The 15938-nt window shown below is 42.1% G+C and overlaps 1 protein-coding gene across 1 annotated transcript; it reads left to right on the top strand.

Moving 5' to 3' along the window:
- The first annotated feature begins 136 nt into the window (after positions 1-136).
- zbtb48 (zinc finger and BTB domain containing 48) lies at positions 137-12693 on the top strand. Its single transcript, XM_083974681.1, has 11 exons — positions 137-331; positions 3205-4013; positions 5113-5456; positions 6168-6273; positions 6370-6462; positions 7210-7296; positions 7845-7999; positions 8085-8221; positions 9748-9912; positions 10633-10721; positions 12212-12693. The coding sequence occupies exons 1-11, from the start codon at positions 319-321 to the stop codon at positions 12626-12628; spliced, it is 2415 nt and encodes an 804-aa protein (XP_083830807.1). The 5' UTR covers positions 137-318; the 3' UTR covers positions 12629-12693.
- The last annotated feature ends 3245 nt before the right edge of the window (positions 12694-15938 follow it).

The following is a 15938-nucleotide window of genomic DNA, read 5'->3' as shown; positions in this document are numbered from 1 at the left end:
TATCAAAAGGCGATATGTATACAAATTTATATTTTAATCGCAGAAGTTTTCATGTTTTTATGGTGAATTTGAGTTTTTCCCCATGGACGACAAAGACCTTTCCCGGAGTTCGGTCGCGTAAACACCGTCACATCCTGTTCCTTCTGCAGCTCAGTTTTTTAGGGGCCTGCAAGAAGAAACGAAAACAAGGTGCATGTCGCCAGGCTGTGTTGTTTTTCCCTACACCAGTCACAGTTAGGCCCAGAGCGGGTGCAGCTGATCAATTAGCAGGAGTAAATGATAAGTTTTAATCGATAATGCAGATGTGGGAGTGCTGAAATGCAGCTTTCGGGTGAGTACCGCCGCGCTAAGGGAGCGTCTTTAAAGATCAGTGCTAGGAAATAAACGTGGAGGTGCGTAGGTAGCCAGGGGACTGCAGTCATTATTTTTTTTAAAGCCATATCTGAATGTACGTATGCATAATAATAACTAGAGCAAAACGGACGAGAGGAGTTTCTTGTAAAATAATAATCTCAGTGGATGTCGTAGCTGTTATTAACTCGACTGTAATTCATTTAGCCATTATAAAAGAGGTGATATCTCTCCTGGGTGGGTCTGACTACAACTACAACTATTAAAAAATCAGTGGATTCAGTTCAAAGGGGGAATTAAAAAGTTTTGGTAACTATTATTCAGGAAACAAAGTGTTGTGTCGTCAGTGCTTGTTTTGTCCAAACTGTAATATAGATCTTAAACTGATAAATGAAAAAAACAATTCAGATTATAGAAAATGTTCAGCAGTAAAGCTTTAAATTCTTAGATTTGAGAAGTTGGAGCCATGAGCTATTTCGTATAACAATTGCCAGTTATTTTTCAGTCAGTCAACTAATGGTGGACACTAGTCATATCTTTAATTAAGTGTTGTGTATTTCATATATTTGTATGCAAACTGCCTCATTTGGAAAGTACCAAAAGTTGTGCAGTGACACATAAAACTAAGTATAAGTATACAGTGCCATGAAAAGAAATAAAGGTCTCAAATGTGTAAGTACAGTAAGTCACTTTTATTCCCATTGTTTGAATATAGAACTCATTTAACAGGGGCCAGATGTTTGTTTGAACCATTTTCATTAGAAAAACACTTAATTAAGTTCATTGATTAATCATTGATCAAAATAGTTGGTGAATAACTTTCTGCTGATCAACTTATTAATTAATTGACAAAGTTATTTAGCATAAGGAGGAGGATAAAATATCACAGACAGCAGTAAGAGACTTAACATACACTTTTAAATTCCTCATAATTGTCCTCTCACTATAATAACTCGAGCTACGAGCACTTTGCACTTTATCGTCAAACAAGCAAACCAGCACTTTATCTAAGCACATTTTTCTACTTCACACTTTACATCAGAAGTAACCTGTAGGATTGTCTATCTATGTTTCTATGTTGTTGATGTTGTACATTACTATTTTTATTGTATTGTCATCTAGTATGTCTGAATTTGTGTTTTATATAATGGACTATCCCAGTGTTTTTCAACCTTGGGGTCGGGACCCCACGTGGGGTCGCCGGGAATTCAAATGGGGTCGCCTGAATGTCTAGTAATTGATTTTAAAAAATTACTGATAAAAATATTTTTTTAACTAATTAACAACGACAACAATGAGGAGTTTGTATTTGGTTATAAAAGAGTCTCATATTAATGTGGATGAATCTACGTTACCACTTGTTAAAAAGGTTGGGAACCACTGGAGAGTAACACACAACATCTGTATTAAAGCAATAAACAATAAGTTTATAGACAGAAAATGAATCACCAATTATTTTGATTAAGTGTTTAAGTGTTAATTATTATAAACTAGGCCTGGGCGATAAACCGAAAATTTACCGATACCGAAATTTATGACAATAAACAACGTCATTTTGCCCATGTCAGTAAATTAGGTTTTAAAAAAAGAAAGAAAATAAAAGTCGTTTTTGTCTTTTTTGGCTGTGTGTGTTGGCACTTGAAGTTTACACAGTGAGAGTAGATTATTACTGTGCATCTGCTCCGACCGCATTATGAAATATTGGCGGCGATAATTAAGAAGCAGCGGCAGCCACAACTAAATGTAGCGAAAACGTTCAAAAGTTGAAGCGGCTGCGGCTGCTGAGGTAGTCATCTGGTTGCGGAGGAAGAGCAGTTTATTTCAAAAAGAAATGCTGTAGCCTAATGTGTGCTGTAATGTGTGCTTATCAGTTGTTCAATAAATCTGAACAACTAAAAGTACTTTATTTGTATTTTCTTAACATATTTTCAGACAGTGTAATTTTACAGTCCCTTAAAGGGATAGTTCAACATTTTGGCAAATTGGCCCATTGCCATAATCGCTATAGTCATAGCAGTAGGTTCGTTACCTTTATTTGTCGGTGTAAGCTATTTTAAGAACGGAGGAGCGGAGCGGCAGGCTGTTCAGAGCTACACTATGAAGGCTAATGGAATTTCTTGGTTTCCCTCATCAAACTCATCAAATACAAAATCCCAAAACTCCAAAACGCTTTCGTGGACAAGTTGTGACCTGCACATTCACCACGATATGAGATAATAATGGAACGTTACGAAACGGAGCCGTTTTCGAGGTAAATGCAGGGTAAATACAGAGTCTGCTTGCTGAAAAACTGTCCCTGAACGCAACGCGCATCAGCGGTTTTGCATGAATTTACCTCTAAAACGGCTCCGTTTCGTAACGTTCCATTATTATCTCATAGCGTGGTGATTGTGCAGGTCACAACTTGTCCACGAAAGCGTTTTGGAGTTTTGGGATTTTGTATTTGATGAGTTTGATGAGGGAAACCAAGAAATTCCATTAGCCTCCATAGTGTAGCTCTGAACAGCCTGCCGCTCCGCTCCTCCGTTCTAAAAATAGCTTACACCGACAAATAAAGGTAACGAACCTACTGCTATGACTATAGCGATTATGGCAATGGGCCAATTTGCCAAAATGTTGAACTATCCCTTTAAAGTGGCACCTCTGTAAATACATACAGAGCAGATATGGCAATAAAAAATAATTGCAATAAATAGGTCCAGGGGTCCTATTTTTTGCAGGGGGGGGGGGGGCTGAGTAGTTATCGTCCATTTATCGTTTTCGAGGCGAACTGCTCAATATATCGTGATATTGATTTTAGGCCATATCGCCCAGCCCTATTATAAACACTCATATCGTTTGTGTCTCGTGCAGCATCCGTTCCCAGTGCGGCCGGTCAGATGCCGGCGGCGGCGGCCGCAGCAGCAGTCGGGAGCGGGAGCGGCCATGCTCAGCGTGTCCTGTCCTCCCTCAACCAGCAGAGGGCGGTGGGGAGGTTCTGTGATGCGGCGCTGAACGTCGGAGGGGGCGTGGTCTACCTCGCCCACCGCAACATCCTGGCCTGTTTCAGCGAGCTGGTCCAGAAGTCCAGCACCTCCTCCTCCTCCTCCTCCTCCTCCTGCATGGAGCTCAGCCTGCAGGAGTGTCCCAACGACGGCCTGGAGCTGCTCCTCAACTTCGTCTACACCGGGGAGCTCCGGCTGGACACGGACAACCTGGACAAGGTGCAGCACGCCGCCGCCAGCCTCGCCGTCCCAGAAGCCCTCGCTCTCTGTCGGCAGTTCAAGGAAACATCTGCATCTGCATCTGCATCTGCATCTGCATCTGCGTCCGAGGAGCCGCCGGTTCCTCTGAAGCGGAAGAGAGGACGACCGAGGAAGACAACGACGTCGTCCGCAGCAGCAGATTCAGCTGCTCAGTGTCCAGTCAAAGAAGAGTCCACGGTCTCCAGAGACGCAGAGTCCAGTACTGATGCTGACACCACCAGCTCAAACTCCATCACCATGACGACCACCACGCGCTCTGGTCGGGTGGTGAAGGGCCCTAGGAGGCTGGTGACCGATGAGGGGCCCAACACTGACCCCACAGCCACGGATGCAGCCAATAAGAGAGCAGCGGAGCAACGGAGTGACGCTGTGGAGAAACAACAAAACCCAGAACAGACGACTACTGGTGAACCGGAGGTAAGAGATGTTTAAAGGAATCCCTATAGTCATAGCAGTAGGTTCGTTACCTTTAATTGTCGGTGCAAGCTATTTTTAGAACGGCGGAGCAGAGCCGTGAGCTGTTCAGAGCTACGCTACGCCCCTCATTATGGGATTTCTTGGTTTCCCTCATCAAACTCATCAAATACACAATCCAACAACTCCACAACGCTCTGGTGGACAAGTTGTGACCTGCACATTCACCACGCTATGAGATAATAACACAACGTTACCACACAGAGTTGTTTTAGAGGCAAATTCATGCAAAACCTCTGATGCGCGTTGCCTTCAGGGACAGTTTTTCATCAAGCAGTCTCTGTATTTCCCTCTAAAACAACTCTGTCTGGTAACGTTGTGTTATTATCTCATAGCGTGGTGAATGTGCAGGTCACAACTTGTCCACCAGAGCGTTGTGGAGTTGTTGGATTGTGTATTTGATGAGTTTGATGAGGGAAACCAAGAAATCCCATGAGCCTCTGTAGCGTAGCTCTGAGCAGCTCACGGCTCTGCTCCGCCGTTCTAAAAACAGCTTGCACCGACAATTAAAGGTAACAAACCTACTGCTATGACTATAGGGATTATGGCAATGGGCCAATTTGCCAAAATGTTGAACTATCCCTTTAAAGTGTGAGAGAGAGACGATGGGATGTATTGAGATTTATTGGGAAACTATAACACTTTATTGAACACATATAATAGATTTTTAAAGTTTGGAATAAGTATTTTTGTATTTTTCACACACTTTCCTTTAATTTTATCTGTCTGTTGTTCTATACTTTTACATATTCACCTTTTTGGACCATATGGTTACTTCAGTGACCTTGATTTTCAAGAAAAAAAGCAAAAAACAAAACAAAACAAACTCTTTTAGTATCCTAATCATTGTCTGGTGTTTAGATTTTGCATATCCAAGTGTTTAAATGAGTAAAAGGCGATCTAAGACATCAACATCAACACAAAACCACAGTCACCATGTAAAACTATTGATTAAATATTAAAAGACAAAACAGTATCACACCAAAAACATCTGAATATTATGATGCATCAATGTGATTTTGTGTCTCTTGTGTTGTTGCAGACGCCGGAGTTACACATCGACATGAACGATAACGGTGCAGCAGGTCGAGGGCTGGAGGAGGCCGAGGAGGCCGAGGAGGAGGAGGAGGAAGACGAAGAGGAGGAGGAGGACGCAGGGGATTTTGATGGAGTCACCGAGGGCTCAGACGAAGAGTACGTTCCCGTCGCCGAGGCCTCTTCTTCCTCCGCTCCGGCCACGTCGACGGGACGGAAACGCAAGAGCAAGACGACGGAGAAAAGCGAGAACGGCGAATCTGTGGAGGACGAATCCAGGAAGGAGTCGGTGCAGTGTCCCGTCTGTGACAAGTCCTTCAAGAGCAAGTACTACCTCAAAGTCCACAACAGGTAGAGACACATCTCCCTCTGATGATCTGTTTTACTTCAAAATAACCATGAACGGATCAGTTAACTAATAGGGGTGGGCAAAAATATCGATATGGCAATATATCGCGATGCGATACGATATTCAATATTTAAATATCGATTTTTTTTTTTTTTTTGGCTTTTGGCTTTTGATGCCTTGAGTGATAGTATAGTTGAGAGAGACAGAGAGAGGGGGGATTGAGGACTGTAGCCTCTACATGGGGCGCCTGCTTAACCTCCTGCTCCACTCGATGTCCCCCAATATCGATATTTTTTCAAATAATAAATCATGTTTCAGACGTAAATCCAGTACGACTTCCGAACCTCTGCTCCGCGAGGTGTCACTGTAGGCTACTGCTACCTCAGACAGTGTGTTGTACATGCAAATATGTTGTTGTAACTTGCACTTGTATAAAATGGCATGGAATTACATTGTTTTGACTCAGTTTGTCCCATAAATTATCACTATCATCTGATGTACATACAACTCGGATTTTAAGATGCATAATGCCTTTTACACTTTTCAGTGAACTATGTAGAATATCGTAGAATTTCGCAATATATAGCAATATATCGCAAAATTTGGATATCGCAATATCGTATCGTATCGTGACTCAAGTATCGTGATGCGTATCGTATCGTGAGGTCCTTGGCAATACCCACCCCTAGTAACTAATGTGGTGTTTTCCTCAGGCGACACACGGGGGAGCGGCCGTTTGGTTGCACGAAATGTGGGAAGAGATACTTCAGGAAGGAGAATCTGTTGCTGCATGAGATCAGAGACTGCGCTCGAGTTCAGGTGAGGAATAAAAACAATGTTTAAGAAGAAAGATGATCAAAGAAAGAAAGAAAGAAAGAAAGTGAATCACATGTGTTTGTGTTGTTATGTCCTCAGACGTACACCTGTGTGACCTGCTCCTCCACCTTCAATGGAAAAGAGCAGCTACGCCTCCACGTGGTGACGCACACCGGAGATATGCCCCATAAGGTGAGGACATGAAGTCTGAAATCTGAGTTATTAACAAAAAAATAAAATAAAAAGCACCTTCAGTGAAATGGTAAAGTGTTTTTCTTTTTTTAATACTTTAATACTACGTTTTAACTTTACAAAACAGTCAGAACGTTACCAGACAGAGTTGTTTTAGAGGTAAATTCATGCAAAACCGCTGATGCACGTTGCCTTCAGGGACAGTTTTTCATCAAGCAGTCTCTGTATTTCCCTCTAAAACAACTCTGTCTGGTAACATTGTGTTATTATCTCATAGCGTGGTGAATGTGCAGGTCACAACTTGTCCACCAGAGCGTTGTGGAGTTGTTGGATTGTGTATTTGATGAGTTTGATGAGGGAAACCAAGAAATCCCATGAGCCTCCGTAGCGTAGCTCTGTGCAGCTCGCAGCTCTGCTCCGTCGTTCTAAAAACAGCTTGCACCGACAATTAAGGGTAACGAACCTACTGCTATGACTATAGGGATTATGGCAATGGGCCAATTTGTCAAAATGTTGAACTATCCCTTTAAGTAAAGCAGCTCCTTGTACTGAATTAACCTGCTATAACGTGAGTTAATAGAACAACAATGGACCCGAGGCAGTTCCTCCTCCTCCTCCTCCCAAAGCTCTGCTGATATTTCAGTTTCAGGCCGAATCTTCCCTAATAAAATCAGAGGAAACTGAATTAGTGAGATTAAAGAGCTCACAAATTTTGATATTAACTGTTTGTGAAATGTTCTTTTCCAGTGCTCATCGTGTCCCGAACAGTTTCTGTACAAGAAGAACCTGACGATTCACATGATGAAGATCCACGGTTACCCCAAACCACACGCTGTGAGTCTCCTCCTCCACCACCTGCACTGGGTGATGCCTTCAGGGGGTTAACGTGTTTGTGGGACAGTGACAAATAAGGGCTGGCATGATGAGCAAGTCAGAAATATGTAATTTGTATAAATAATAAATATGTATTTTGTTTTCATGGTGGTTTTATGTCATTTGAAATGACATTTGCACCAGACTGAATGCCCTGAAAATGTCAAATGGTATAACCACAAAAGAAGGATAAATATTAAATATTTTATCCACCTACAGTGCACTTTCTTCTAAAAACATTAAATTGAAATAGATTTTTTTTTTGCTGTGTTTCTTTATTTAGAATTTAATGCATTTTAGCATTTTTAATGCATTTTTCTAAATAATGTGATAAATTATGTAAAATCTGTCAGGAAACATAGTGTTGGTTGTAAAAGAAGTGAATTACATTTATTCCACATTTGACTCCAGATTTATTTCCTGTATAAAATGAGCAGTTACACCACTTGACACTGGGTTGCATCACGCAGCATTGAAACAACTTTATTTTTTTATTTATTTATTTAAAGTGCCCCCAGTGTCCCAAAACCTTCCTGACCCGGACGGAGCTGCGTGTGCACGAAGCGGCGAAGCATCGCGGCGAGAAGCCGTTTGTGTGTGAGGAGTGCGGCCACCGAGCGTCCAGTAGAAACGGCCTGCAGATGCACATCAAAGCCATTCACAGGTCAGATATTTACACTCTGCTCTGATGCTGCTGCCGTCTTTCTGTCTGTTGGAGCAGATTCACTGACTGACTGAGCTTTTTGCAGGAACGAGCGTCCGTTCGTGTGCAGCCTGTGTGGACACGCCTTCTCCCAGAAGAACAACCTCAACATGCACCTGAGGATCCACAGCGGAGAGAAACCGTACCAGTGTCACCTGTGTGGAAAAACCTTCAGGACGCAAGGTAACACACACACACTCACACTCCTGGTGTTTTATATCATCAGCACAACATGATGAACACGTTTTCAAACTCTGAGGCACTTAGAGACTGATGCACTTAAACCTCATTACCTCATTAAAAACCACTTGGATGATGCACATTATTTAAAACTCAGTTCTGTGACGTTGTGTGATGATACAGCAGAGTTATCCAGTGATAATCGTCCATAAATCCATGAACATGAACTGATAATAACTAGTGTGATGATCTCAAACAATTTGTGAAAAATGTAAACTACTACTTTAACTCAAACTAAACTGAGCTTAAAAAAAAAAACTGTAGATGAACTTTAAGAAAACATCCCAATACAAAATGTGATTATTCCACAAACAGACACTTTGTTTCATTGAATGTATATTTTATGTCAAGTGGTGTAACTAGTATTTTTTTTATACAGGAAAATAAATCTGGACTCAAACATGGAATAAATGTAAACACTATATTTCTTGACAAACTTTACATAATTTGTTACTTTATTTAGAAGAAAGCTTTCGTTTCTAGGACACATCCTGCTCAGTGTTGTCAAAATGCATTTAAATGTAAATATAGAAACACAGCAAAAAATCTATTTTAATTTTATATTTTCAGAAGAAAGTATATTTTTTATAAGTGCACTTAAATCTACTGTAGGTTGATCAAATATTTAATACTTTTGAGGTTACACCATTTGACATTTTCAGAAGCATTCAGTCTGACTTTTGTTAAAAATGGTTCAAATGACATAAAACCAAAATGAATACAAAATGTACATTTTAACAAATCGATGCTTTTTTTTTTACTTTATTTTTATTAAAGAGAAACACAAACATTCCTTGACAACATCACAAATGATCTATGACAGTGCTAAAGACAAGAAAAAAGAAACAAAAAACAGAAAACCCTTTGGGCCCAGAAAGCTGTATAATACAAATCATGTTTTAAAAGAATTTTTAAAGGGACAACGAGGAGTTTCTATTCGGTTATAAAAAAGTCTCACGTTAATGTGGATGAATCTCCGCTACCCACACTTGTTAATGGGCCCATTTTCGATAAATATATCGTTCTGTCTCTATCGTTATTTTGTTATTATTAGTGGTGGCGGAAATGCTGGTCGAGCCGACCAGCGTTTCCTTCGTGGCGAGTTATGAGAATAACGCCGCCGAACCGCCGTTTATGGTCGGAACTACGGTGGTATGTGATCGTCTTTGAACCTCTGACTTTAATTATTGATGAATGAAAACATGAGTCCGTCTTGCGCCGGTCAAAGAAATGTACGGTGCGCGCGGAGGCTCATAAATGTAGTGTGAAAACGCTTCGCTTTTCCAAAACTCCTCGTTGTCCCTTTAAAGATATTTCTGAATTGCTCATCTTGCCAACTGAACCATCGACAGTGTTGAGTCTGGAAACAACAAATCAATAAATCTGAGACTAAACCAGAAATCACATGAGCCAGGTTGCAGATACTATTGATTATATTGATGACTGTAATTTGTGTTTGTTGATCCCAGCCAGTCTAGACAAACACCACCGCACGCACACCGGCGAGCGTCCGTTCAGCTGCGACGTGTGTGAGCAGCGGTTCACGGAGAAAGGAGCGCTGGTCCGACACAAGGCCAGTAAACACGAGGAGGGTCGACCGCACTGCTGCCAGATCTGTGGCAAGACCTTCAAAGGTGAGAGAGACACAACCAGCTGATCGATAATAGATCAATAGTTAAAGGGATAGTTCAACATTTTGGCAAATTGGCCCATTGCCATAATCCCTATAGTCATATAGCAGTAGGATCGTTACCTTTAATTGTCGGTGCAAGCTATTTTTAGAACGGTGGAGCAGAGCCATGAGCTGCTCAGAGCTACGCTACGGAGGCTCATGGGATTTTTATTGGTTTCCCTCATCAAACTCATCAAATACACAATCCAACAACTCCAAAACGCTCTGGTGGACAAGTTGTGACCTGCACATTCACCACACTATGAGATAATAACAGAACGTTACCAGACAGAGTTGTTTTAGAGGGAAATTCATGCAAAACCACTGATGCACGTTGCCTTCAGGGACAGTTTTTCATCAAGCAGTCTCTGTATTTCCCTCTAAAACAACTCTGTCTGGTAACGTTGTGTTATTATCTCATAGCGTGGTGAATGTGCAGGTCACAACTTGTCCACCAGAGCGTTGTGGAGTTGTTGGATTGTGTATTTGATGAGGGAAACCAAGAAATCCCATGAGCCTCCGTAACGTAGCTCTGAGCAGCTCACGACAATTAAAGGTAACAAACCTACTGCTATGACTGTAGCAATTATGCCAATGGACCAATTTGCTAAAATGTTGAACTATCCCTTTAAATAAAACAAGATCATTAACGACTTTTCCCTGTGGTTTCTGTCTCCACCAGCGAGGGAGCAGCTCCGCGTTCACCTGCGGCGCCACAAAGGCATGAGGAAGTTCGAGTGCATCGACTGCGGATACAAGTTCACGCGACAGGTCGGTGTCTTCGTCGTTAATCAATCGATCAATCGCTTCCTCGCATCTCCGTTAAACCGTCACTCCGTCAATAACCTGGCACCAAAGTATTTAGTAAACTACTTCTCCAAAGTCAGTGACACACACAATTACTCCACCAGGGGGCGCTCCACTGACTACAGGCTCTGCCGATTCAAGAGCTGTATGGGAAAGTTTTCTTTTCTTTACTCAGCAGCTGTCTTGTGGAATGGCCTTCCTTTAAACCTTAAAACTGTTAGCTCCTCCTACTTTCTTTTTAAGTCCTCAATAAAAAAAATGGTTAGCCAACCGATAAATTAAATCAAAAGAGCCGTGAAGCACTAGATTATTGTATTGTTTGTTTGTGTGTGTGTCTGTTTAATGTTTTGTTGTTTCTGTTTGGGACCTAATCTCTTGTTTTATCTATTTCATCTTGTTCTTTCTCTTCAATGTTGTAGTCTATGTGCCCTAGTGTCTTTCTCCCATGTTTTTAGTCCATGTGTTGTGTGTTTGTCTTCCTTGTTTTTAAATCCATGTGTACTGTCTACCATCAAATAGGACCACAATGGAAATAAGCCTTTGGGCTTTATTGTGTTTTTAATCCTTTTAAACTAGGGATGCACCGAATATTCGGTAACCGAATATATTCGGCCGAATATTGCAAAAAAAGCAACATTCAGCCTTCGGTGGAATGAGCGAAAAGCAAGGCCGAATATACAGTATATTAAAAAAAAAAAAGTCTGATAAATACACGATTGCGCGATGATCGAAACGGCAGCTTAAACCCCAGCTTTATTAGTAAGTGACTCCTACTGCTGGAAAAACAACAGCAACAAGAGCAGTGGGGGGAAAGCTGCACAGCGACCGCGCGCACCGTTGCACGTCGCCCACGTCGGCCCACTCCGTCCGTGGCCGACAGCTTTTAAAACAGAGTTTCCCAACCTTGGGGTCGGGACCCCACGTGGGGTCGCCTGAAATTCAAATGAGGTCGCCTGAAATGTCTAGTAGCCTAATTGATGAATTAAAAAAAATCTGACCAAGAAAGGTTAGGAACCACTGTTTTAAAAGACACTTGGGTTTTTTGGGAATGTAGGCCTACTTGCATAGATCTTTCAGCACTCACAATGGGCCGATATAGCCTAAATGAAAAACTTTATATAACTTGTTGTGCTTTTTTGATGAGCAACGGCAACTGGAATATTCAAAAACTGTCAGAATAGTCAATAAACATTTACTTTCTTTGAAAATTAAGTTTAAAAAAATATTTTATTTAAAAACTTTATAACCACTTTCGGTATTCGGTATTATTCGGTTATTCGGCCAAGCGTTTTGATTTTATTCGGTATTCGGCTTCGGCCAAAAAATGCCATTCGGTGCACCCCTATTTTGAACACTTGTCTAATGTTGTTCAATAAAGTTTTCAATCAATCAATCAAAATCGATCCGATCAGAACCGAACCGTCTCTTCCTCTTCCTCTTCCTCTCCCTCGCAGGCTCACCTGAGGCGACACATCCAGATCCACAAACGCACCGAGAACTACAACCCCCGGCAGAGGAAGCTGAGGAACGTGGTGGTGACGGACGTGGAGGGAAGTTCGGCCGCTGAGGGCGAAGCCGCCAAAACGGTCGAAGCGTCGCTGATGACGACGGCGGCGGTGGACTACGTCGTCACGGCGGCGGCGGCGGACGACAACGGCTCCTCCTCCTCCGCCTCCTCCTCCGGTGGCTGCGTGGTGAGGGTGGTGATGGAGCCCAGCGACGCGGTGATGGAGGAGGTGGTGACCAATCAGACGCTGGGACACGTGGAGGCGGCGGCGGTGGCGGCAGTGGAGAGCTTCACCGTCCCACAGCTGGTCACCGAGGCGTTCGAGTCCACGATGGACTTGGAGCTCAGGGCGCCACAGACCTGAGGGGCCGCAGGTCTGATAGCCACAGACTTAAAGGAATAGTTCACCAAAAAAAATGAAATTCAGTCATTATTTAGTGACTCACCCTCATGCTGATGAATACTCCGGAGTAGTTTTTTTATTCCTCAAAGTGCATCTGGAGACCCGGGAGGCCGGTTCGGAGTCCAACCAAAACTTTATATGAGAGTCAATAGCGCCCGACAGAAAAACGTCCATAAAACTACACAAAAACCATTTAAAGCAGAAGTAAGTGGAATTTTTGTGTTAAAGTAACATTGCAGAGTTTTTCGGCCTTAAAATTATAGGTACGTTTACATGACACTTGAAAAAAACGAATTATTGCCTTAATCCGACTATAACTGGACAACTGAAGTGCATGTAAACACCTTAGTCCGACTGAAATCGGAGTTGAGAACTCCGATTAAGACACCCAGATAATGCTATTGGAATTCGATTTTCTCCGTCATGTAAACACCTTAATCAGAGTATAACTGGACAATGCGTGTGCGCATGCTCCACAACCGCAGAGACGGCACCAAGTGGAGCAGAGAAGCCGCCTGAACCCGGCAAAGTAAAGAAAAAAACCCAACGTCAGCGCCAATCAATGCATTTCACACAGCGCCACCAGCAAGAGTGTTTTATTAAAAAAAAAGAGAGAGAGAGAGAGAGAAAGGAAGCCTGTATCCTATTCTCAGCGCGCATCCAGCCCAGACTGACGCGTCTGGTCGGGAACTGCAGTTGAGAATTTATTATTAAGCTTACTAAGTTGTTTATATTCAGTTTTTTACGAGGTGACAGAAAAGTCAACAGGACAGGGGGCGTATTAACCCGCTGAAATGACGGGTGACGCCGCATGAGGGGGCGGACCCCGTCAGTTATTCGTTTTTTTCAGTTGCATGTATATTGAGACAAGGACAGAAGTCCGACTTGACGCCAAAATCGAATTTTGAGCATAGCTCGATTAAGCTCTGCATGTAAACGTACTGAATGTTTCCAGACTCATTGCAATGGTAGAAAAATGGTTAATAGGATGAATGGTTCTGCCGCTGCAGCCTGAGCCGGGTCGCGTCGGCTGAAACTGCACTATGTAACTTCCCTGCACGGGTACGAACCCCCCGAATATACAGTATATGTATACCCCCCGTGTCAGTCCCTATTATTCTCATATAAAGTTTTGGTTGGACTAGGAACTGGCCTCCCGGGTCTCCAGATGCACTTTGAGGAATAAAAAACTACTCCGGAGTATTCATCAGCATGATCATCATGATCAAAAATCATTTTTTGGCGAACTATTCCTTTAAAGGATAAACCCAGGCAAATTCAGCCTGGGGCTCTGGTTTCTATTTTTTTTTTAGCTCTAACAGAATGAATCATCAGGTTTTCTTTTAAATGTCTCCTGTTCTGCAGTAGTTCTGTCTGTCCCTGCATCACCACAGCAGCGTATAACGACAGCAGACCGATCTTTAGGCTGTTTAGGCTGTTTACATCCCATAAAACCACAATTAGTTTTCACAGACAACGTCAAATGTCTTCAAACATACACTGAGGAGTTTGTTCACTTCAAGAAAGTCGACATGTTTGTTAACGGAGCTGGCAAACAAAGTCTTGCAAAGACACAGGTCGTCTCCCGTCTGTTTCATCAACAGGCACAACGTCTTCGTAGCAGTCAGAGTAAATCTGGATATTGTTTATTCTACCTTTATTATAGATGTGCTACATGATGCAGTTCATAAATCAAGTCGTATTTTGATCAACATTATGTCAAATTAATGATTTCACCCGTAAACCGTGTAATAGGCGGGATTATGCAGAGTTACGCAAACATACTGAGCGCGTCAACTTTTTAAAGAGACAGTTTATTGCAGAAATGTCAGTGGAGTTCAGTCAGGAGCGCAGATTGTAATCATTTGCCTTTCACGCTGGCCGGCTTCAAATTTGATGAAATTTGTTACAAACATGTCGTCTTTCTTGAAGTGAACAAACTCCTCGGTGTGTGTTTGAAGCCTTCTGACGCTGTCTGTGGGAAAAAAAAGTGGTTATGGGATGTAAACAGCCTAAGATCCATCTGCTCCTATTATACGCTGCTGTGGCGGTTCAGATTCATTCTGTTAGACCTAAAATATTAGAAACTCCAGGTTGAATTTACCTGGAATTGTCCTTTAAGGAGCCATCGGCGCCACCGACCCGGTGTCTGTGACGCCGTCCTGAAGGAGAAGCAGCAGCACTGACCTGTGACGGGTGAATTAAGTCACACTCGGCCTTAAAGATCCAAAGATGAACCTGAAACACGTCGACTACTGAAGAGAGCGGAGCAGAGAGTCGTTTTAATGACTGAACAGTTCACACACTTTAGTGTCTAAACCTGCACGATTCTACAAAACTGAATGTGAAATACGTTTTTTTTTCTTGTTTGTTTGTTTTATTAATATTATAATGAACTTCTTCTCATCAGTGTCCCTGCTGCAGCTTCATATTACAGAGAGAGGGTTAGAAGATCACAACCACTGTCACAGCTAGAGGCTAGTTAGCTTAGCATTAGCTTCACAAGAACTGGAAACAGGAAACAGCTAAGTTACCGTTAGCGTTGTTAACCTCCTGTTACTAAATGTGTTGATTCACTGTGTTTGTTTATGAGCTATCAGTACATTTCATTCATGTATTTCTTGGTTTAAAGGGATATTTCAACATTTTGGTAAATTCTCCTCTCACCATAATCCCTATAGCAGTAGGTTCATCACCTTTAATTATCGGTGCAAGTAGTTCTGAGTATTTCCTTCATGTGTCGTAATGTCACATAATTATCTCATAGCGTGGTGAATGTGCAGGTCACAACTTGTCCACCAGAGCGTTGTGGAGTTGTTGGATTGTGTATTTAGTTTGATGAGCTAAACGTGGAAATACTGTGCGCCTCCGGCTCTGCTCCGCCGTTCTAAAAACAGCTTGCACCGACAATTAAAGGTAGTGAACCTACTGCTATGACTATAGGGATTATGGCAATGGGCCAATTTGCCAAAATGTTCAACTATCCCTTTAACATTTCAATTATTCTACAAACTGAACAATAACGAGTTAGTTAATGAGCTTCAGACTAATGTCTCCAGTCTTTATGCTAAGCTAAGCTAACCAGCTGCTGTCTGTGGTTTCATATTCATATTCATAAAAAAAAAAGTGTTGATTTTTTCATTGAACTCTCTGCAAGAAATCAGATAAACTTTTCAAAATGTCACACCTGGTTAAAGTTTTAAAAGACATCCTGTGGAGTTTTGTGAGCTGTAGCCTAATTAATAAGACTATGGAGCAAAGTTTCTTTTTC

The sequence above is a fragment of the Trachurus trachurus genome, assembly GCF_905171665.1.
Source record: "Trachurus trachurus genome assembly, chromosome: 7".
Classification (NCBI taxonomy): domain Eukaryota; kingdom Metazoa; phylum Chordata; class Actinopteri; order Carangiformes; family Carangidae; genus Trachurus; species Trachurus trachurus.
The sequence above is the reverse complement of the archived record's forward strand: the minus strand, read 5'-3'. Positions and strand labels throughout refer to the sequence as shown.